At 48.8% G+C, this 23,411-nt stretch overlaps 1 protein-coding gene across 2 annotated transcripts in view; it reads left to right on the plus strand.

Moving 5' to 3' along the window:
- LOC144589972 (uncharacterized) overlaps nt 1–23,172 on the plus strand; it is a 287,778-nt gene extending 264,606 nt beyond the window's left edge. The window contains exons 11-15 of one of the 2 annotated variants that reach the window (XM_078394887.1): nt 9,894–10,162; nt 18,567–18,894; nt 21,815–21,936; nt 22,655–22,722; nt 23,015–23,172. In XM_078394887.1, coding sequence (XP_078251013.1) covers nt 18,832–18,894; nt 21,815–21,936; nt 22,655–22,722; nt 23,015–23,055 — 294 coding nt within the window. In that variant the 5' untranslated portion in view covers nt 9,894–10,162; nt 18,567–18,831 and the 3' untranslated portion in view covers nt 23,056–23,172. Of the gene's footprint in view, nt 1–9,893; nt 10,163–18,566; nt 19,357–21,814; nt 21,937–22,654; nt 22,723–23,014 lie in introns of those variants that run through there. The other variant, XR_013546105.1, reaches the window with a different exon arrangement.
- Nucleotides 23,173–23,411: the final 239 nt, after the last annotated feature.

Here is a 23,411-nt window from a genome sequence, read left to right on the forward strand (position 1 = left end):
AAATTAGAAATGCGTGCAACAAAGGTAAAACAGTTATAATGGGTGACTTCAATCTACATATAGATTGGGTGAATCAAATTGGCAGAGGTGCTGAGGAAGAGGATTTCTTGGAATGTTTGCGAGATGGTTTTCTAAACCAACATGTCGAGGAACCAACGAGAGATCAGGCTATTCTAGACTGGGTATTGAGTAATGAGGAAGGGTTAGTTAGCAGTCTTGATGTGCGTGGCCCCTTGGGCAAGAGTGACCATAATATGGTTGAGTTCTTCATTAGGATGGAGAGTGACATAGTTAATTCAGAAACTACAGTTCTGAACTTAAAGAAAGGTAACTTTGAGGGCATGAGACGTGAATTGGCCAAGATAGACTGCCAATTGATTCTTAAAGGGTTGACGGTGGATATGCAATGGAAGGCATTTAAAGACCGCATGGATGAACTACAACAATTGTTCATCCCAGTTTGGCAAAAGAATAAATCAGGGAAGGTAGTGCATCCGTGGCTAACAAGGGAGATTAAGGATAGTATCAAAACAAAAGATGAAGCGTACAAATTAGCAAGAAACAGCAGCCTACCAGAGGACTGGGAGAAATTCAGAGTCCAGCAGAGGAAGACAAAGGGCTTAATTAGGAAAGGGAAAATCGATTATGAAAGAAAACTGGCAGGGAACATAAAAACCGACTGCAAAAGATTTTATAGATATGTGAAGAGAAAAAGATTAGTTAAAATAAATGTTGGTCCCTTGCAGTCAGAAACAGGTGAATTGATCATGGGGAACATGGACATGGCAGACCAAATGAATAACTACTTTGGTTCTGTCTTCACTAAGGAAAACATAAATAATCTGCCGGAAATAGCAGGGGTCCGGGGGTCAAATGAGATGGAGGAACTGAGTGAAATCCAGGTTAGTCGGGAAGTGGTGTTAGGTAAATTGAATGGATTAAAGGCCGATCAATCTCCAGGGCCAGATAGGCTGCATCCCAGAGTGCTTAAGGAGGTAGCCCCAGAAATAGTGGATGCATTAGTGATAATTTTTCAAAACTCTTTAGATTCTGGAGTAGTTCCTGAGGATTTAATGTAACCCCACTTTTCAAAAAGGGAGGGAGAGAGAAAAAGGGGAATTACAGACCAGTTAGTCTAACATCGGTAGTGGGGAAAATGCTAGAGTCAGTTATTAAAGATGGGATAGCAGCACATTTGGAAAGTGGTGAAATCATTCGACAAAGTCAGCATGGATTTATGAAAGGTAAATCATGTCTGACGAATCTTATAGAATTTTTTGAGGATGTAACTAGTAGAGTCGATAAGAGAAGACCAGTGGATGTGTTATATCTGGACTTCCAGAAGGCTTTCGACAAGGTCCCACATAAGAGATTAGTATGCAAACTTAAAGCACACGGTATTGTGGGTTCAGTATTGATGTGGATAGAGAATTTGTTGGCAGACAGGAAGCAAAGAGTAGGAATAAACGGGTCCTTTTCAGAATGGCAGGCAGTGACTAGTGGGGTACCGCAAGGCTCAATGTTGGGACCCCAGCTATTTACAATATATATTAATGATTTGGACGAGGGAATTTAATGCAACATCTCCAAGTTTGCGGATGCAACGAAGCTGGGGGGCAGTGTTAGCTGTGAGGAGGATGCTAGGAGGCTGCAACGTGACTTGGATAGGTTAGGTGAGTGGGCAAATGCATGGCAGATGCAGTATAATGTGGATAAATGTGAGGTTATCCACTTTGGTGGCAAGAACAGGAAAGCAGACTATTATCTGAATGGTGGCCGATTAGGAGAAGGGGGGATGCAGCGAGACCTGGGTGTCGTGGTGCACCAGTCATTGAAAGTAGGCATGCAGGTGCAGCAGGCAGTGAAGAAAGCGAATGGTATGTTGGCATTCATAGCGATTTGAGTATAGGAGCAGGGAGGTTCTGCTGCAGTTGTACAGGGCATTGGTGAGACATTCTTGCCATAGAGGGAGTACAGAGAAGGTTCACCAGATTGATTCCTGGGATGGCAGGACTTTCATATGAAGAAAGACTGGATAGACTTGGCTTGTACTCGCTGGAATTTAGAAGATTGAGGGGGGATCTTATAGAAACTTACAAAATTCTTAAGGGTTTGGACAGGCTAGATGCAGGAAGATTGTTCCCGATGTTGGGGAAGTCCAGAACAAGGGGTCACAGTTTAAGGATAAGGGGGAAGTCTTTTAGGACCGAGATGAGAACGTTTTTTTTCACACAGAGTGGTGAATCTGTGGAATTCTCTGCCACAGAAGGTAGTTGAGGCCAGTTCATTGGCTATATTTAAGAGGGAGTTAGATGTGGCCCTTGTGGCTAAAGGGATCAGGGGGTATGGAGAGAAGGCAGGTACGGGATACTGAGTTGGATGATCAGCTATGATCATATTGAATGGCGGTGCAGGCTCGAAGGGCCGAATGGCCTACTCCTGCACCAATTTTCTATGTTTCTATGTTTCTATGTTTCTATGTTTCTGACTGATGAAGGCCAATGTGCCAAATGCTTTTTTGACTACCCTATCGAACTGGGAATCCACCTTCAAGGAACCATGCACCTGTACGCCCCAAAGCCCGACCATTCACTGTGTAAGTCATGCCCATGCCAGACCTCCCAAAATACAACACCTTACATTTCTCTGTATTAAATTTCAACTACCATTCCTCAGCCCACCTGGCCAATTGATCAAGGTTCTGCTGCAATTTCTGTGAGCTGACACATGAGAGCAGAAGTCCTAGAAACAGTAGAAATATAACAACTTTCCATCAGCCACGGAGTGGGTGGAGAAAGGAGAACATTTCAGATGTCCTGGAGTGGGAACTTACCTCGACAACAAATGCGGCAGAGAAGGGGAGACTGGGAGAAAGGAATGGCATTGCTGCCAGAGACAGGATGGGGTGGCGTGAGGTGTGGCTTGCCTGGGTAGCTGTGCGAGTCAGCGGGTTTATGGAAATGTAAGTGGGTCGTTTGACTCCTGAGAAAGAGAGAGATCATGAAAAGGGAGAGACCTTTCAGAAATGACTATAGCTTCAACAATATAATATGATTCAAACTCATCTCCAAACTCTTAGACCTAGGAATCATGCCACTGGGACCATGACTTTCTGACCCGTAGACCTCAGCCTCAGCCAGCACCTCCTCCACAATAACTCTCAACCCCAATGCCCTGCAAGGAAGCTACTTAGTCCCCTCTTGTACTCCCTCTACAATCATAATTCAGCTTTCACTCCAATAATAATTTTCAGATGTCACTATGGTGGTGGGCTTGATCACAAGGGATGACAAGACAGAGTACAGGAAGGCGATAGAGAACCTTGTAATGTAGTGTCAGGACAACAACCTCTCCTTCAATGTCAGTAAGGAGAAGGAGCTAGTTATTGACCAGGTAGTGTGGTAGAGTAAAGGGCCCAGTCAGCACCAATGGTGCTGTGGATATGGTTGAGAGCATCAGGTTTCTGGCCGTTAATATTGCCAATGATCTGTCATGGACAAACCACATGTGATAGCCAAGGTACCGCATCAATGCCTCTACTTCCTGAGGAGATTGAGGAAATTCAGCATGTCTTCAATAACTCTTACAAACTTCTAGAGATGCACCATAGAAAATATATCATTGGGTTTGCATCACATCATGGTTTGAGAACAGCTCTACACAAAACTGCAAGAAATTGCAGGGAGTTGTAAATGTTACCCAGTCCATCACACATACCACACCATTAACTCCATCTACACCACGCTGCCTTAGAAAAGCAGCCAACATAATCAAAGACCTGAAGGGTTCCGACCCAAAACATCACCTATTCCTTTTGTCCAGAGATGCTGCATGACCTGATGAGTTACTTCAGCATTTTGTGTCTTTCTTTGGTATAAACCAGCATCTGCACTTCTTTCCTGCACGTAATCAAAGACTTGTCCCTCCCCAGTCATTACTTTTCCCAGCTTCCCTGGCAGAAGCTTGAAAGCGCGCATGACCAGACCCAGGAACAGCTTCTTCCCCTCTGTTATCAGGCTTCTGAATGGTCCTTCCATAAGCTAGGGTACTGTCCAATTCACCTCTACCCCATTGCAGACATTGGACTTTGTCTGTGGAACTGATGGGCTACAATGCTGAGAACTATATTCTGCACTCTGTATCTTCCCCTTCACTCTACCTACACATCTTCCTGTTTTTAAATTATTACACGTTTGGCTGGACTGTGGACATGGTGAATGAGGCAGACTTGTCCCACCCTCCCATTCATTCTCCCCGCTTCAATCTGGCAGAAAGTATAGAAGCTTGAAAGTGCACAGCACCAGACTCAGGGACAGCGTCTTCCCCTCTGTAATCTACCCATCGCCTTCCTACTGCTGCTCATCGAGGAACATGACAGCCGCAGTGTGGTCAACAATTTTGCACGTTCTTTCTACCTGACGCCCCGATATCAGGGTCCTCCACCAACATGGCAGGCATGTTCCTCCTCCGTGCAGGGTAGCCAGCAAGGCTCTCGCTCACAACCGTGTGTTCAGAATAGCCAGCCTGTCTGAGCCCAGCCCGGTGGCCATTTCACCAGAGCGGCTGCTAAACACACTCCATTCTCTTGTCCTCCTTATTGTGACAGCAGTATTATCTTTATTATGTTGCCCCACATTGTGGCGGAAGTTGATTTATTTTCTGAAAGTATTGATGTGGAAACCCAATTGTTGCCACAGTGAGATCAGATTCAGTTCATTTATAGTATTTGGCTACAGTTTCTCATACGATAACTGGACCATTTTATAAAGATTTTTTAAAATTTATTAGCTATAAATAATTTATTAGAAGGAATTATTGACCATTTTTTATGATCATGCTGATATAAACATAGCACAAAAAGTAAGGAAATTTGTGTTTGGTAGATTATTTCTTTGTTGTAACAATGCTTCTTGGCAATAAATCTTATACCGTTGGAAAGCCTGTTTATTTCCCTTTTAAATGGTGCCACATTTGTAAGGAACATGCATTTGTGGGATGAGGAGCAGAGCTAAGTGTATGGGTTGCGTCCATGAAAAATTTGCCAAATCTTCTCTGCCAATGCCAAACAGCTTATTCTGCTGTTGCTATTGACTCTTGTTTTGAGCTTCTGGTACCCCCAGGTGCTGACAATCAGGTGCCTGATTGGCACCTGATTGGCAGCATCTGTGAGTATGGGCCCTGCTACAGTGGTCAGTAGGTGTCTGCTCCAAGAATCGGCATGCCACGTTTGACTGATCTGGATAGGGCCCGTGCGATAGGGCAACTTCAAGCTGGTGTTCCGCAAAACCAAGTTACGGCATTATTTTGAGTGAGCCCTAGTACCATCTCCAAAGTGAAGGCCAAGTTCCATATAACGGGGGATGTCAGAGACAGACGTCCCAAGTGGGCGTCCCAAGAAGACGACACCCGAAGAAGACCGTTTCCTCACCCTGTCAGCACTTAGGAACTGTAGGCTGTCTTCTACAGATTTGCAGTCAAGGTTTGCAGGACGATATGGCCGACGGCTCTCTGCCCAGACAATTCGGAACAGACTGCACGCAGCCGATCTCCGGTCTCATAGGGCTGCCAGGAGGCCTGCCATGACTGCCCTTCACCATCAGGCCCGTTTGCGCTGGTGTCGGCAACACGTGCACTGGAACCTGATCATGTGGAGAAATGTTATGTTCAGCGATGAGTCCAGATTCTGCCTACGGCAGTTGGATCATAGGGTCAAAGTGTGGAGAAGACGTGGAGAACGCTATGCTGATTGCTGCACCGATAGAGTAACATCTTTTGGTGGAGGCAGTGTGATGGTGTAGGGCGGCATCTCCCTCACTGGAAAAACGAGGCTTGTCATCATTGGAGGCAATCTCAATGCAGAGAGATATTGAGATGAGATTCTGCAACCAGTGGCAATCCCATATCTCCACAGTCTGGGACCGAACTCTATCCTCCAAGATGACAATGCTCGCCCCCACAGAGCAGGGTTTCTCAGAGACTACCTCCAGAATTTGGGAGTGGAGAGGATGGAATGGCCTGCCAGCAGTCCTGACCTCAACCCCATTGAACACTTGTGGGATCAGCCTGGGCGTGCTGTTCGTGCCAGAGTGACCAACACAACCACGTTGGCTGACTTGCGACAAATGCTGGTTGAAGAATGGGATGCCATCCCACAACAGTGTGTGACCAGGCTGGTGACCAGCATGAGGAGGAGGTGCCAGGCTGTTGTGGCTGTGTATGGTTCTTCCACACGCTACTGAGACTCCTGTTTATTAAATGAATAAATTGTTAAATTGCCAATATGTCTTGTTTCTTCAGACTTCAATCATCCAATCCACCAAACAACACCGAACAAGAGTCAATGGCAGAATAAGCTGTTTGGCATTGGCAGAGAAGATTTGGCAGATTTTTCATGGGCGCAACCCACATACTCAGCTCTGCTGCTCATCCCACAAATGCATGTTCCTTACAAATGTGGCACCATTTAAAAGGGAAATAAACAGGCTTTCCAATGGTATAAGATTTATTGCCAAGAAGCATTGTTACAACAAAGAAATAATCTACCAAACACAAATGTCCTTACTTTTTGTGCTATGTTTTATGTGATTCAGGCCCATGTCTTGGTTTGAAATGGTGAGAACTGATTGATTTTATTTGTAGGATTCTGACGGGCCATTTTGTGAGATTATGTTATCAATGGACATAAACTCCTGAATGTCCGTGAAAAGTTTCCCAAGCGAAGGTTTCCCAACCACCCAGCATAGAAACATAGAAAATAGGTGCAGGAGGCCATTCGGCCCTTCGAGCCAGCACCGCCATTCATTGTGATCATGGCTGATCGTCCACAATCAATAACCCGTGCCTGCCTTCTCCACATATCCCTAGATTCCACTAGCCGCTAAAGCTCTATCTAACTCTCCCAAATCCATCCAGTGAATTGGCCTCCACTGCCCTCTGTGGCAGAGAATTCCACAAATTCACAACTCTCTGGGTGAAAAAGTTTTTTCTCACCTCATTTTTAAATGACCTCCCCTTTATTCTAAGTCTGTGGCCCCTGGTTCTGGACTCGCCCAACATTGGGGACATTTTTCCTGCATCTAGCTTGTCTAGTTCTTTTATAATTTTATACGTCTCTATAAGATCCCCTCTCATCCTTCTAAACTCCAGTGAATACAAGCCTACTCTTTTCAATCTTTCCTCATATGACAGTCCCGCCATCCCAGGGATTATAGTTGTGATAATAAGAAGTTACTCAGTTGAAGGGGAGTTCCATTATAAACCTCATTCTCAATTGCATAATTAATGTTTAAAAAGCTTAATGTTATCATTTGTATGGAATTTAACACAAAATTATTTGGAACAGAGAGTTGGTCAAGTTGCAGAATCATGCTGAAAGGAAGCAAGTTCTCAGCTCCTCGCCACAGCTCCAAGACAATAGACAATAGACAATAGACAACAGGTGCAGGAGGAGGCCATTCTGCCCTTCGAGCCTGTACGCACCGCCATTCAATGTGATCATGGCTGATCATTCTCAATCAGTACCCCGTTCCTGCCTTTTCCCCATACCCCCTGACTCCGCTCTCCTTAAGTCAAGTCAAGTCAAGTCAAGTCAATTTTATTTGTATAGCACATTTAAAAACAACCCACGTTGACCAAAGTGCTGTACATTTGATTAGGTTCCAATAGCTCTAGCTCTCTCTTGAATGTATTCAGAGAATTGGCCTCCACTGCCCTCTGAGGCAGAGAATTCCACAGATTCACAACTCTCTGACTGAAAAAGTTTTTCCTCATCTCTGTTCTAAATGGCCTACCCCTTATTCTTAAACTGTGGCCCCTGGTTCTGGACTCCCCAACATTGGGAACATGTTTCCTGCCTCCAACGTGTCCAACCCCTTAATAATTTTATACGTTTCGATAAGATCCCCTCTCATCCTTCTAAATTCCAGTGTATACAAACCTAGTCGCTCCAGTCTTTCAACATATGACAGTCCCGCCATTCCGGGAATTAACCTAGTAAACCTATGCTGCACGCCCTCAATAGCAACACAGCAACACAGCTCCACGCCGCGGCCCCACGCCGCAGCTCCACGCCGCAGCCCCACGCCGCAGCCCCACGCCACAGCTCCGTGCCACAGCTCCACCCCGCAGCCCTACGCTACGGCTCCATCCCGCAGCTCCACTCCTCAGCCCCACGCCGCAGCCCCACGCCGCAGCTCCATGCCACTACTCCACCCCACAGCTCCGTGCCACACCTCCACTCCTCAGCTCCACTCCTCAGCGCTACTCCTCTGCCCCACTCCTCAGCTCCACTCCTCAGCCCCACTCCTCAGCGCTACTCCTCTGCCCCACTCCTCAGCCCCACGCCTCAGCGCTACTCCTCTGCCCCACTCCTCAGCTCCACTCCTCAGCCCCACTCCTCAGCGCTACTCCTCTGCCCCACTCCTCAGCTCCACTCCTCAGCCCCACTCCTCAGCGCTACTCCTCTGCCCCACTCCTCAGCTCCACTCCTCAGCCCCAATCCTCAGTCCCACTCCTCAGTCCCACTCCTCAGTCCCACTCCTCAGCCCCACTCCTCAGTCCCACTCCTCAGCCCCACTCCTCAACTCCACTCCTCAGCTCCACCCCACGGCCCCACGCCGCGGCCCCACTCCTCAGCTCCACTCCTCAGCTCCACTCCTCAGCGCCACTCGTCAGCCCCAATCCTCAGCGCTACTCCTCAGCTCCACTCCTCAGCACCACTCGTCAGCCCCACTCCTCAGCCGTACTCCTCAGTCCCAATCCTCAGCCCCACTCCTCAGCCGCACTCCTCAGCCCCACTCCTCAGTGCTACTCCTCAGCCCCACTCCTCAGCCCCACTCCTCAGCCCTACTCCTCAGCCCCACTCCTCAGCTCCACTTCTCAGTCCCACTCCTCAGCTCCACTCCGCAGCTCCACTCCTCTGCCCCACTCGTCAGCGCTACTCCACTGCCCCACTCCTCAGTCCCAATCCTCAGCCCCACTCCTCAGCTCCACTCCCCTGCAATTTCACTTGTTCAAGCACATATCCACTTCCTTTGAAAGTTATTGTTTAATCTGTTTACCCACCGCTTTGAGGTAAAGCATTTCAGATTATAATTTGTCGCGTTTTTCAAGTGTCTGTGGAGGGCCTTTTGTGAGCAGCGACTACAGTCTATTAGTTTTTTAATAGTTTGTGGATAAGGACAGGGTGGGCCCACAAATTACAGTTCTGAATTGGGACAAGGCGAACATTGATGGTATTAGGCAGGAATTTGCTAAAGTAGATTGGAGAAGGTTGTCTCTGGAAAGTGTTTTGTAAGTGCGATGGTGATGTTCAGGCATGCATGTTCCTGATAAAGTGAAGGGCAGCTGAGAGCAAGGAAACCGAGAGAGAGAGAATCGCGGCTCTGGTCAAGAAAATAATGCATGGAGCAGATATAGAGGCAGCTGGGATGAAGTAAATTATATCCCTGAGCATGGTTAAGAAGGAAATCAGACGAACAAAAAGTGGGCAGGAGATAGCTCTGACAGACAATATTAAGGAGAATCTAAAGATATTTTACAGTCAGAATGCAACCAGAGAGAGAAGAGGCCTCTCTGAAACCTGATAAAGCATTTAAAAGACGCTTGGACAGGTACAGTGCCCTCCATAATGTTTGGGACAAAGACCCATCATTTATTTATTTGCCTCTGTACTCCACAATTTAAGATTTGTAATCGAAAAAAATCACACGTGGTGAAAGTGCACATTGTCAGATTTTATTAAAGGCCATTTTATACATTTTGGTTTCACCATGTAGAAATTACAGCAGTGTTTAAACATAGTTCCCCCATTTCAGGGCACCATAATGTTTGGGACACATGGCTTCACAGGTGTTTGTAATTGCTCAGTTGTGTTTAATTGCTTCTTAATGCAGGTATTCATTTCACCGTCCACCGTGGACATTTCACCGTCCGGCGCGGCCTGAAATAGGCCGCGGGATTTTTCTCCGCTCGGCGGAGGCTTCAATGTCGGTAGCCACGACCGCCCCGACGTGCAGCAGCAGCGGCAGCGGCAGCGTCTTCGCCCGCACTGGATTGCGGGGCTTGGGTCGGCCGGCGCGGCCTGGAACGTGGCAACTTCAACAGCCTGACCGCGGGAGAAGACGGCAGGGGAAGAGAAATTACATTCTGGCCTTCCATCACAGTAAGGAGGGGACTGGAGGAGACTCACTGTGATGGATGTTTCTTTTTGTTTTGTGTTTTGTTTTGGTTGGGGTTGTGTAATTTGCTTATTTTTATTGCTCTATTGTTGGACTGTGGGTGACGAAATCTCGTCCAAAAGACCTGTTTTTAGGATGTCAAATAAAGGTAATTCTGATTCTGGTATAAGAGAGCTCTCGCACCTAATATTTCCTCGAGTCTTTCCATCACCTTTGGAAACGTTTATTGTTGTTTATCAACATGAGGACCAAAGTTGTGCCAATGAAAGTCGAAGAAGCCCTTATGAGACTGAGAAACAAGAATAAAACTGTTTGAAACATTAGCAAAACCTTCGGCTTACAAAATTCAACTGTTTGGAACATCATTAAGAAGAAAGAGAGCACTGGCGAGCTTATTAATCGCAAAGGGACTGGCAGGCCCAGGAAGACCTCCACAGCTGATGACAGAACAATTCTCTCTATAATAAAGAAAAATCTCCAAACACCTGTCCGACAGATCAGAAACACTGTCCAGGAGTCAGGTGTGGATTTGTCAATGACCATTGTCCACAGAAGACTTCATGAACAGAAATACAGAAGCTGCACTGCAAGATGCAAACCACTGGTTAGCCACAAAAATGGGATGGCCAAGTTACAGTTTGCCAAGAAATAATTAAAAGAGCAACCACAGTTCTGGAAAATGTCTTGTGGACAGATGAGAAGAAGGTTAACTTATATCAGAGTGATGGCAAGAGCAAAGTATGGAGGAGAGTAGGAACTGCCCAAGATCCAAAGCATACCACCTTATCTGTGAAACACGGTGGTGGGGGTGTTATGGCCTGTGCATGTATGGCTGCTGAAGGTACTGGCTCACTTATCTTCATTGATGATACAACTGCTGATGGTAGTAGCATAATGAATTCTGAAGTGTATAGACACATCCTTTCTTGGTTCTTGGTTCTTGGTCCTCCAAAATATTCCAAATGGAATTTAAACTGGAGGTGGTGGAGTATGGACTTAAGCAAGAAGAGCTTCTTGGAGAAGAAGAGCTGCCTTACATTTAGTTGCGTCTGGTTGAGTAACTATAGTAGGGTGAAAACTATCCATGCTTTAATTGTGCGAGGGAAGAATGAATTGCTATACACTGCTCAAGTTCAAACAAATGCCTCAAAATTCATTGGCCAGCGGTTCATTCGACAGCAAGACAATGATCCCAAACATACTGCTAAAGAACAAAGGAGTTTTCCAAAATGAAAAAATGGTCAATTCTTGAGTGGCCAAGTCAATCACCCGATCTGATCTCAATTGAGCATGCCTTTAAAATGCCTTTCGTCCCCTTAAGTGAAACAACACGTATCCATGTTCTCCACAGATGCTGCCTGACCCATTGAGTTACTCCAGCACTCTGTGAAACATCACTTATCCATGTTCTCCACAGATGCTGCCTGACCCATTGAGTTACTCCAGCACTCTGTGAAACGTCACCTATCCATGTTCTCCACAGATGCTGCCTGACCCATTGAGTTACTCCAGCACTCTGTGAAACGTCACCTATCCATGTTCTCCACAGATGCTGCCTGACCTGCTGAGTTACTCCAGCACTCTGTGAAATGTCACCTATCCATGTTCTCCAGAGATGCTGCCTGACCCACTGAGTTACTCCAGCACTCTGTGAAACGTCACCTATCCATGTTCTCCACAGATGCTGCCTGACCTGCTGAGTTACTCCAGCACTCTGTGAAATGTCACCTATCCATGTTCTCCAGAAATGCTGCCTGACCCGCTGAGTTACTCCAGTACTATAGACAATAGACAATAGACAATAGGTGCAGGAATAGGCCATTCGGCCCCTCGAGCCAGCACCACCATTCAATGTGATCATGGCTGATCATTCTCAATCAGTACCCCATTCCTGCCTTCTCCCCATACCCCCTGACTCCGCTATCCTTAAGAGCTCTATCTAGCTTTTAGAGAATTGGCCTCCACTGCCTTCTGAGGCAGAGAATTCCACAAATTTACAACTCGCTGAGTGAAAATGTTTTTCCTCATCTCCGTTCTAAATGACATACCCCTTATTCTTAAACTGTGGCCCCTGGTTCTGGCCTCCCCCAACATTGGGAACATGTTCCCTGCCTCTAACGTGTCCAACCCCTCAATAATCTTATATGTTTCGATAAGATCCCCTCTCATCCTTCTAAATTCCAGTGCATACAGTCTTTCAACATATGACAGTCCCGCTATTCCAGGAATTAACTTAGTAAACCTACGCTGCACACCCTCAATAGCAAGAATATCCTTCCTCAAATATGGAGACCAAAACTGCACACAGTACTCCAGGTGTAGTCTCACTAGGCCCCTGTACAACTGCGGAAGGACCTCTTTGCTCCTAAACTCAACTCCTTTTTTTATGAAGGCCAACATTCCATTGGCTTTCTTCACTGCCTACTCTACCTGCATGCTTTCTTTCAGTGACTGATGCACTAGGACACCCAGATCTCATTGTACGTCCCCTTTTCCTAACTTGACACCATTCAGATAATAATCTGCCTTCCTATTCTTACCACCAATGTGGATAACCTCATACTTATCCACATTAAACTGCATCTGCCATGCATCCGCCCACTCGCACAACCTGTCCAAGTCACCCTGCAACCTCATAGCATCTTCCTCACAGTTCACACTACCACCTAGCTTTGTATCATCTGCAAATTAGCCAACGGTACTTTTAATCCCTTCATCCAATATACATTAATGTATATTGTAAATAGCTGCGGTCCCAGCACGGAGCCTTGCGGTACCCCACTAGTCACTGCCTGCCATTCTGAAAGGGACCCATTTATCCCCACTCTTTACTTTCTGTCTGTCAACCAATTTTCTATCCATGTCAGTACCCTACCTCCAATACCATGTGCTGTAAATTTGCCCACTAATCTCCTATGTGGTACCTTGTCAAAGGCTTTCTGAAAGTCGAGGTACACCACATCCACCGGCTTTCCCCTGTCAGTCCCCCTAGTTACATCCTCAAAAAATTCCAGAAGATTAGTCAAGCATGATTTCCCCTTCGTAAATCCATGCTGACTTGGAACGATCCTGTTACTGCTATCCAAATGCTCCGCAATTTCGTCTTTTATAATTGACTCCATCATCTTCCCCACCACTGATGTCAGACTAACTGGTCTATAATTTCCCGTTTCCTCTCTCCCTCCTTTCCTAAAAAGTGGGATAACATTTGCTACCCTCCAATCCACAGGAATTGACCCTAAATCTATAGAACATTGGAAAATGATCACCAATGCGTCCACAATTTCTAGCGCCACCTCCTTAAGTACTCTGGGATGCAGACCATCAGGCCCTGGGGATTTGTCAGCCTTCCGTCCCATCAGTCTACCCAACACCATTTCCTGCCTAATGTGGATTTCCTTCTGTTCTTCTGTCACCCTAGGGTATCTGGCCACTAGAACATCTGGGAGATTGTCTGTATCTTCCTTAGTGAAGACAGATCCAAAGTACCGGTTCAACTCGTCTGCCATTTCCTTGTTCCCCATAATAAATCCCCCTGCTTCTGTGTACTCTGTGAAACATCACCTATGTTCTCCACAGATGCTGCCTGACTCACTGACTTACTCCAGTGCTCTGTGAAATGTCACCTACCCATGTTCTCCACAGATGCTGCCTGACCTGCTGAGTTTCTCCAGCACTTTGTGTCTATCTGTGGTACATTGTTGATCAGTAATTATTGCAAATATTTGAAGCACAATGTGGAACGAGCAGGTGGAACACATGCAGGGATGATGTGGAATATTGGGTTGAAAGGACCTGAGGGGCATTCTTACTGTGATCCGCTGCACTGCAGGCCCGTCTGATATGTGGACAACATAGAAACACAGAAACATGGAAAATAGGTGCAGGAGTAGGCCATTCGGCCCTTCGAGCCTGCACCGCCATTCAATATGATCATGGCTGATCATCCAACTCAGTATCCCGTACTTGCCTTCTCTCCATACCCCTTGATCCCTTTAGCCACAAGGGCCAAATCTAACTCCCTCTTAAATATAGCCAATGAACTGGCTTCAACTACCTTCTGTGGCAGAGAATTCCACAGATTCACCTCTCTCTGTGTGAAAAAAAACGTTCTCATCTTGGTCCTAAAAGACTTCCCCCTTATCCTTAAACTGTGACCCCTTGTTCTGGACTTCCCCAACATCGGGAACAATCTTCCTGCATCTAGCCTGTCCAACCCCTTAAGAATCTTGTAAGTTTCTGTAAGATCCCCCCTCAATCTTCTAAATTCCAGCGAGTACAAACCGAGTCTATCCAGTCTTTCTTCATATGAAAGTCCTGCCATCCCAGGGATCAATCTGGTGTACTCCCTCTATGGCAAGAATGTCTTTCCTCAGATTAGGAGACCAAAACTGTTCGCAATACTCCAGGTGTGGTCTCACCAATGCCCTGTACAACTGCAGCAGAACCTCCCTGCTCCTATACTCAAATCCCCTCGCTATGAATGCCAACATACCATTCGCTTTCTTCACTGCCTGCTGCACCTGCATGCCTACTTTCAATGACTGGTGTACCACGACACCCAGGTCTCGCTGCATCTCCCCTTCTCCTAATCCGCCACCATTCAGGTAATAGTCTGCTTTCCTGTTCTTGCCACCAAAGTGGATAACCTCACATTTATCCACATTATACTGCATCTGCCATGCCTTTGCCCACTCACCTAACCTATCCAAGTCACGTTGCAGCCTCCTAGCATCCTCCTCACAGCTAACACTGCCCCCCCAGCTTCGTGTCATCCGCAAACTTGGAGATGTTGCATTCAATTCCCTCATCCAAATCATTAATATATATTGTAAATAGCTGGGGTCCCAGCACTGAGCCTTGCGATACCCCACTAGTCACTGCCTGCTATTCTGAAAAGGACCCGTTTATTCCTACTCTTTGCTTCCTGTCTGCCAGCCAGTTCTCTATCGACATCAATACTGAACCCACAATACCGTGTGCATTAAGTTTGCATACTAATCTTTTATGTGGGACCTTGTCGAAAGCATTCTGGAAGTCCAGATATAACACATCCACTGGTTCTCCCATATCCACTCTACTAGTTACATCCTCAAAAAATTCTATAAGATTCGTCAGACATGATTTACCTTTCATAAATCCATGCTGACTTTATCCAATGATTTCACCACTTTCCAAATGTGCTGCTATCCCATCTTTAATAACTGACTCTAGCATTTTCCCCACTACCGATGTTAGACTAACTGGTCTGTAATTCCCCGTTTTCTCGCTCCCTCCCTTTTTGAAAAGTGGGGTTACATTAGCTACCCTCCAATCCTCGGGAACTACTCCAGAATCCAAAGAGTTTTGAAAAATTATCACTAATGCATCCACTATTTCTGGGGCTACCTCCTTAAGCACTCTGGGATGCAGCCTATCTGGCCTTGGGGATTTATTGGTCTTTAATCCATTCAATTTACCTAACACCACTTCCCGACTAACCTGGATTTCACTCAGTTCCTCCCTCTCATTTGACCCCCGGTCCCCTGCTATTTCCGGCGGATTATTTATGTCTTCCTTAGTGAAGACAGAACCAAAGTAGTTATTCAATTGGTCTGCCATTTCATTGTTCCCCATGATCAATTCACCTGTTTCTGACTGCAAGGGACCTACATTTGTTTTAACTCCCACCGTTTGGTAATCCACTGCACTACAGGCCCGTCTGATATGTGGACAACACTCTCAAATTGTGATCTGGTGTGGATTGGAATCATGACGTATAAAATTCCCCAAAGAGCTGATCCTATCTCTGTCTCCAATGCTTGGAAACCTTTTTGGAAAGGGTGTCGACAAGATTTATGAGGATATTGCCAGGAATTGTTGTTGCTGCCAAGTCAAATCAGGACTTTGTCCACATATCAGACGGGCCTGCAGTGCAGCGGATCACCACGCGGTGGGAGTGTTGAGCACAAATTGGAGCGACCTGTTTATGAATTCACTGCATATTGAGTGCGGTCGACAAATTAGATATTATTGTGCTCTTTCCTGCAAAATTGTTCTTTATTGCTCTGTGACCAGTTTCCTTTCCCTGTAGTTCACCCATTGCCCAGATGCCAAAATTTGTAAAAACCCTGAAATTAGGGAAGATTTGGGATGAAAATCAAGTAGCGGTATGGTAGCGCAGCGGTAGAATTGCTGCTTTACAGCGAATGCAGCGCCGGAGACTCAGGTTCGATCCTGACTACGGGTGCTGCACTGTAAGTAGTTTGTACGTTCTCCCCGTGACCTGCGTGGGTTTTCTCCGAGATCTTCGGTTTCCTCCCACACCCCAAAGACGTACAGGTATGTAGGTTAATTGGCTGGGTAAATGTAAAAAATTGTCCCTAGTGGGTGTAGGATAGTGTTAATGTACGGGGATCGCTGGGCGGCACGGAATTGGTGGGCCGAAAAGGCCTGTTTCCGGCTGTATATATATGATATGATATGATAAGTAGGTGCTGGTTTACAAAAAAAGACAGTGCTGGAGCAATTCAGCGGGTCAAGCAGCATCTGTGGAGAACATGGATAGGTGACGTTTCACAGAGTGCTGGAGTAACTCAGCGGGTCAGGCAGCATCTGTGGAGAACATGGATAGGTGACGTTTCACAGAGTGCTGGAGTAACTCAACGGGTCAGGCAGCATCTGTGGAGAACATGGACAGATGACTTGTCAGCTTGGAAGCCTTCAGACTGGAGTAGTGGGAGAAGGTTGGAAAAGGGAAATGGAGCAAAGCTTGGCAAGTGATGAGTGGATACAGGTGAGGGGGATGATGGGCAGATGGTGGAGTAAATGACAAATGCTAGAGGTGAAAAGGTGACAACACTTCAGAGGTGTGAAATGTAAAGCTATCCAGGTGTAATAGATGGGTATCCGGGTGTAATGGGATGGGTATCCAGGTGTAGTGGGATGGGTATCCAGGTGTAGTGGGATGGGTATCCAGGTGTAATGGGATGGGTATCCAGGTGTAATGGGACGGGTATCCAGGTGTAATGGGATGGGTATCCAGGTGTAGTGGGATGGGTATCCAGGTGTAATGGGATGGGTATCCACCTGTAATGGGGCAGGTGGGGATAAAAGGGAATGAGACTTGGAGATGGGGATGAGCGTAATGAAGGGAAACCCCCTCGTTCCCTACACTCCCCATCCTGGTGTTCTCCTCCCTCAACACTCCAGTCACCTACTCCTTTCCCCTCACCTGTACACTTGCACATCAAACCTCTTCTCCTTGTCTGACACTTGTCTCCTCTTCACCTCTAGCCTTTGTTACAACTCCCCTATCTGCTAATCAATTGTATCCAGCATTGCTCACCAGGCTTTATCTTGCTCCCATCTCTTTCCAGCTTTCTCCCAACTCCATCAGTCTGATGAAAGGTCCTGATTTGAAACATCATCTGTCCATTCCATTGCAGTCAGGCAGATGGTGCCTGACCCACTGAGTATCTCCAGCCTAGTTATTCCTTGGTTAAAGTTATCCTAGGGAAAGTGAGTTTAATAGTCATGGCTCTTAAGTCTTATTTCAATTTACTAATCCTGTCCTTCCATTCACCCCACTGTAGTTCTTTAGAGTTGGGCTAAATCTATATTTGATTTGGCAAGTGTCTGTGTTGCTGCAATATGTTTGCTTTCTGCTTTCATCCTCTGAATAACGTGTTTATTTTCACCCAGGATCTCCAAGTACTGGACCTGTGTCTGCTGGGGTTGACCTGTGCTGCTGGGAGTGTCTGCTGGGGTTGACCTGTGCTGCTGGGATTGACCTGTGCTGCTGGGGGGGGGGGGGGTTGACCTGCGCTGCTCGGGTTGGCCTGTGCTGCTGGGGTTGGCCTGTGCTGCTGTGGTTGGCCTGTGCTGCTGGGGTTGGCCTGTGCTGCTCGGGTTGGCCTGTGCTGCTGGGGTTGGCCTGTGCTGCTGGGGTTGGCCTGTGCTGCTGGGGTTGGCCTGTGCTGCTCGGGTTGGCCTGTGCTGCTGGGGTTGACCTGTGCTGCTGGGGTTGGCCTGTGCTGCTGGGGTTGGCCTGTGCTGCTGGGGTTGGCCTGTGCTGCTGGGGTTGGCCTGTGCTGCTGGGGTTGGCCTGTGCTGCTGGGGTTGGCCTGTGCTGCTGGGGTTGGCCTGTGCTGCTCGGGTTGACCTGTGCTGCTGGGGTTAGCCTGTGCTGCTGGGGTTGGCCTGTGCTGCTCGGGTTGACCTGTGCTGCTGGGGTTGACCTGTGCTGCTGGGCAGACACTTGTCTGCTGGGGTCAGACGGTCTCTTCCCATTCTGCCAAATGCTGGCGTAAGATGGAATAAACTTCTTCCCCATTGCTATTCTCCTGATACAAATCTCATTTAATTCAGTGTTTTTTATCGGTTAAAGTATTGTCTGTTCTGTTACAGTTGGGTTTTCTCTATCTTGAGCTGCTGCACGCCCTGTAATGTTCCTGCAACCTTATCCTGTCTATCTGGATGTGATCTTCATGGAGATGGTGTGAAAGTAAGGCCCCTATCTCAACCCCTCCTTTGGTTTCAGTGGGGTAAGTCTTTGAAAGATTAACAATGGGTTCCCTATTTTTGGTCAAGGTTTTATAATTCAAGATGCTGGATCTTCAGCAATAAAATCAATGTTGGAGGAACTCAATGGGTTAGGCAGCATCGGCAGGAAATGGACAGATGTGCTGCGTCAGGAGCCTTCAGACTGGAGTGGGGCTGGAATAAAGCTGGAAAGGTAAGGTGGGGTGGGCAAAGCCTGGCAAATGATGGACAGATACAGGTGAGGGTGTACTTGGTAGATGGGTGGAGTACGTGAAGACTAGAGATGAAAAGGTGACAATGTGTTGGATAAGCAGAGGAGTGAAATGTAAGCCAGAGGGATGTGTGTGGGTGCAATGCGAAAGAGGGATGAAAGAAATGTGACACACAGATGGGAGATGAGTGTACTGAGGAAGGGAAACCTCCCTCTTTCCCTGCACCACCACCCTGGGGTGCCCTCTTCTCCCACCACCCCAGTCACTCTGCTCCTCTCCCTTCCTCTCTGTCTGCTCCTCTCCCATCCCCAAGCCCTGTACTTTCCCCTTCCACCCGTACCCCTCTATCCCCAAGTCCCATACTGCCCCTTTCCCCTTCCACCCCCACTCCTCCAGCATTAAGGGCCTGTCCCAGTTCCGTGATATTTAAGGCGACAGCAGGCGACTAGGCTGTGGCCACACATATGCCGGTGTGTCGCGGTGTGTCGCTGTGTGTCGCTGTGTGTCGCGGGGTCTCGTGGTGTGTCGCTGTGTGTCGCTGTGTGTCGCGGGGTGTCGCTGTGTGTCGCGGGGTGTCGCGGGGTGTCGCGGTGTGTCGGGGTGTGTCGCGGTGTGTCGCTGTGTGTCGCTGTGTGTCGCTGTGTGTCGCGGGGTGTCGCTGTGTGTCGCGGGGTGTCGCGGGGTGTCGCGGTGTGTCGGGGTGTGTCGCGGTGTGTCGCTGTGTGTCGCTGTGTGTCGCTGTGTGTCGCGGGGTCTCGTGGTGTGTCGGGGTGTGTCGCTGTGTGTCGCGGTGTGTCGCGGTGTGTCGCTGTGTGTCGCTGTGTGTCGCGGGGTGTCGTGGTGTGTCGGGGTGTGTCGCTGTGTGTCGCGGGGTGTCGCGGGGTGTCGCGGTGTGTCGCGGTGTGTCGCGGTGTGCCGTGGTGTGTCGCGGGGTGTAGCGGCGTGTCGTGGTGTGTCGCGGTGTGTCGCTGGGTGTCGCGGTGTGTGGTTGTGTGTCGTGGTGTGTCGTGGTGTGCCGCTGTGTGTCGCGATGTGTCGCGATGTGTCGCGGTGTGTCGCGGGGTGTCGCGGGGTTTCGCGATGTGTCGCGGTGTGTTACGGTGTGTCGCGGGGTGTCACGGGAACGGTCGTGAGTCGTCTCCATTGTCGCGGGGTGTCGCGGGGTGTCATGGGGTGTCGCGGGCATGGTCTCCAGTGTCGTGAGGTGTTGTGGGGTTTTGCGGGGTGTTGCGGGTACGGTCGTGAGTCGTCTTCAGTATCGTGGGGTGTCACGGGGTGTCGCGGGCATGGGCGTTAGTCGTCTCCAGTGTCGCGGTGTGTCACGGGCATGGTCGTTAGTCGTCTCCAGTGTCGCGGTGTGCCACGGGCACGGTCGTGAGTCATCTCTGGTGTCGCGGGCACGGTCGTGAGTCATCTCCAGTGTCGCGGTCATGGTCGTGAGTCGTCTCCAGTGTCGTGGGGTGTTGTGGGCACGGTCGTGAGTCGTCTCCAGTATCGCGGGGTGTCACGGGGTGTTTGCGAGGTGTCGCGGGCACGGCCGTCAGTCGTCTCCAATGAGTCGTAGCAGTTCCGAGTCGTCGCGGAAGTTTCTCTCGGCCCTAAAGTTTTGGCGACGGCTGGCTTGACGCCAATGATCGTAGCTTGTCGTGGGCTCTGTCTCAGGTTGTCGCCAGATGAGGAACGTTGTCGCCGGTACTGAGGACGGATGAGTTTTATTGATGATTACCTACGTCAACCGGCGACAGGTACCGGGATCAGGAGAAGATAAGTTGCGACAGGCACTGGAAAAACCCGTCCACAGAAGTCCAGCTGCAACAGCCTGCCGTGATGCTGTTGAATGGGGGCGGAAACCTAACCATACCGACAGCAAGGTCCGTCCAGACCGCTACCACATCACTGGCACCTCCGTGACTAACACCTGTGGTCACGGGACTTTGGGCGTTTCCTTGAGAACTGGTCATTCTTTGTTTGGTGACTGACCTGATCAGATCTAATTTTTCACCTCAACTTTAAAAACTTCTACTTCATCTTTAAAAAAATGGTACCCAGGAGAAGGGAGGGCCAGACCAAGGGCACATTTCAACCCCCACACTCACCCACGAGGCAGGTGGAGACTGAGGTGACCCAGGAGGAGGAGGTCGTGGTGGAGGAGACCAGGTGGAGATGCCCCAGGAGGAGGAGGTCCTGGTAGAGAAGCCCCAGGACGAGGAAGTTGTGGTAGAGAAGCCCCAGGAAGAGGAGGTCCTGGTGGACAACTTGAAGGCTGCCATTGTCCCCACCATCAACACCCCAGCCCTGATGAGCACTGGTGATGACTCCAAGAGACTTTATATATTCAGCGACCAACAGGAGAGTGATCTGGTTGAGTGGTATCAATCTGACCCTCAACTGTACGATGACAACCACCGGCAGTGCCGCAACACGGCTGGGAAGACAGCTCTCCTTGAAGCCAAGGCCAAGGAGTTTCCTGGTACAAACCTCCTGAGTACCTCTTAAGTACAAACCTCCTGTTGAGTGCTAGCTGTGGTCTGCATTGTTTTGCAAGCAGGCAATCCACACTGAAATTTATCTTTTTATTGATACAGATGAATAACTAGGTGTTTTTTTCAAAAATCAGAGGACAAGATATGAAAAGCTGTCCCAGAGTGCGAATAAGTCCGGGTCTGGTGCCAAGAGCCTGACGCAGAGGCAGGAGTAGATCCTACAGACGTGGTCCTTTCTGAGGTCACACATTATGCGAGTGGAAGCCCGACAAAGCCAGAATACAATGGGTATCATAACACAATCATTGTGAAAGTGATTATTTGATTATTTGTAATACAGTCATTGTGAAAGTGACATCTTGCTTGTCGTGTCCTGATGGTCTTGACAGTCTGCAACTTCACGTTTATCTCCTTCCAGTTTGACAGAGGTGCACCACATTCCAGGACCTTGAGTGAGGACGAGTGTGATCCTATGGAGGGACCCTCCGGATGCACCATTCACCCGCACAGCAAAGGGAGCAAGACCACGGGCGGCTCCAGGTCATGCCCCCCATGCCCCCCCCACATACCTCCACATGCCCCCCCACATGCCGCACCACATGCCCCCCATGCCCACCCATGCCCACCCACATGCCTCCCATGCCCCCCCACATGCCTCCCATGCCCCCCCACATGCCCCCACATATCCACCCACATGCCTCCCATGCCCCCCCACATGCCTCCCCATGCCCCCCCACATGCCCCCATGCCCCCCCCACATGCCCCCCATGCCCCCCCACATGCCCCCCCACATGCCTCCCCATGCCCCCCCCACATGCCCCCCCCACATGCCCCCCATGCCCCCCCACATGCCCCCCCATGTGCCCCCCATGTGCCCCCCCCATGCCGCACCACATGCCCCCCATGCCCACCCATATGCCTCCCATGCCCCCCCACATGCCTCCCCATGCCTCCCCATGCCTCCCCACGTGCCCCCCATCCCCCCATACATGCCCCCCATCCCCCCATACATGCCCCCCATGCCCACCCGCATGCCCCCCATGCCCACCCACATGCCTCCCATGCCCCCCCACATGCCCCCCATGCCCACCCACATGCCTCCCATGCCCCCCCCCACATGCCCCCCATGTCTCCCACCAGGTTGATATCTTCAGTGAATCTTGTGTGGTGTTGTGGAAAATTGACCTCAAAATTAGCCATTAATTTTTAAATTGATGTTTGAAATATTATTTAATGTGTGTCGCATATTCTGCTGCAGATGGGAAACGTGGGACAGCAACAGATGGGACACGTGTGATGGGACCACCACAGCAGCACTGTCACCAGGTACCAACTTACACTGGTGATGGGACCACCACAGCAGCATGCTCACCAGGTACCCACTTACACAGGTGATGGTACGACCACAGCAGCATGCTCACCAGGTACCCACTTACACAGGTAATGGTACCACCAGAGCAGCACGCTCACCAGGTACCCACTTACATAGGTAATGGTACCACCACAGCAGCACTGTCACCCGGGTACCCAATTACATTATTTTGGGGACTTGGACTTGACATTATTTGTTTTTAATTCTTTGCCTTTCACTTATTCTCGATATGTTTCTGTGTTGCAGCCACATACCCTGAAGAGACCCCACTGAAGAGACCCCACTGAAGAGACCCCACTGAAGAGACCCCACTGAAGAGACCCCACTGAAGAGACCCCACTGAAGAGACCCCACTGAAGAGACCCCACTGAAGAGACCCCACTGATGCCCCCCCATATTATCAGCAAGCAGCACCTTTAACAAGAGGAGTTGAGTATAGGAGCAAAGAGGTCCTTCTGCAGTTGTACAGGGCCCTAGTGAGATCGCACCTGGAGTACTGTGTGCAGTTTTGATATCCAGATTTGAGGAAGGATATTCTTGCTATTGAGGGTGTGCAGCGTAGGTTTACTAAGTTCATTCCCGGAATGGCGGGACTGTCATATATTGAAAGACTGGAGCGACTAGGTTTGTATACACTGGAATT

Source organism: Rhinoraja longicauda, unplaced genomic scaffold, assembly GCF_053455715.1.
Source record: "Rhinoraja longicauda isolate Sanriku21f unplaced genomic scaffold, sRhiLon1.1 Scf000089, whole genome shotgun sequence".
In the NCBI taxonomy this organism is placed as follows: Eukaryota; Metazoa; Chordata; class Chondrichthyes; order Rajiformes; family Arhynchobatidae; genus Rhinoraja; species Rhinoraja longicauda.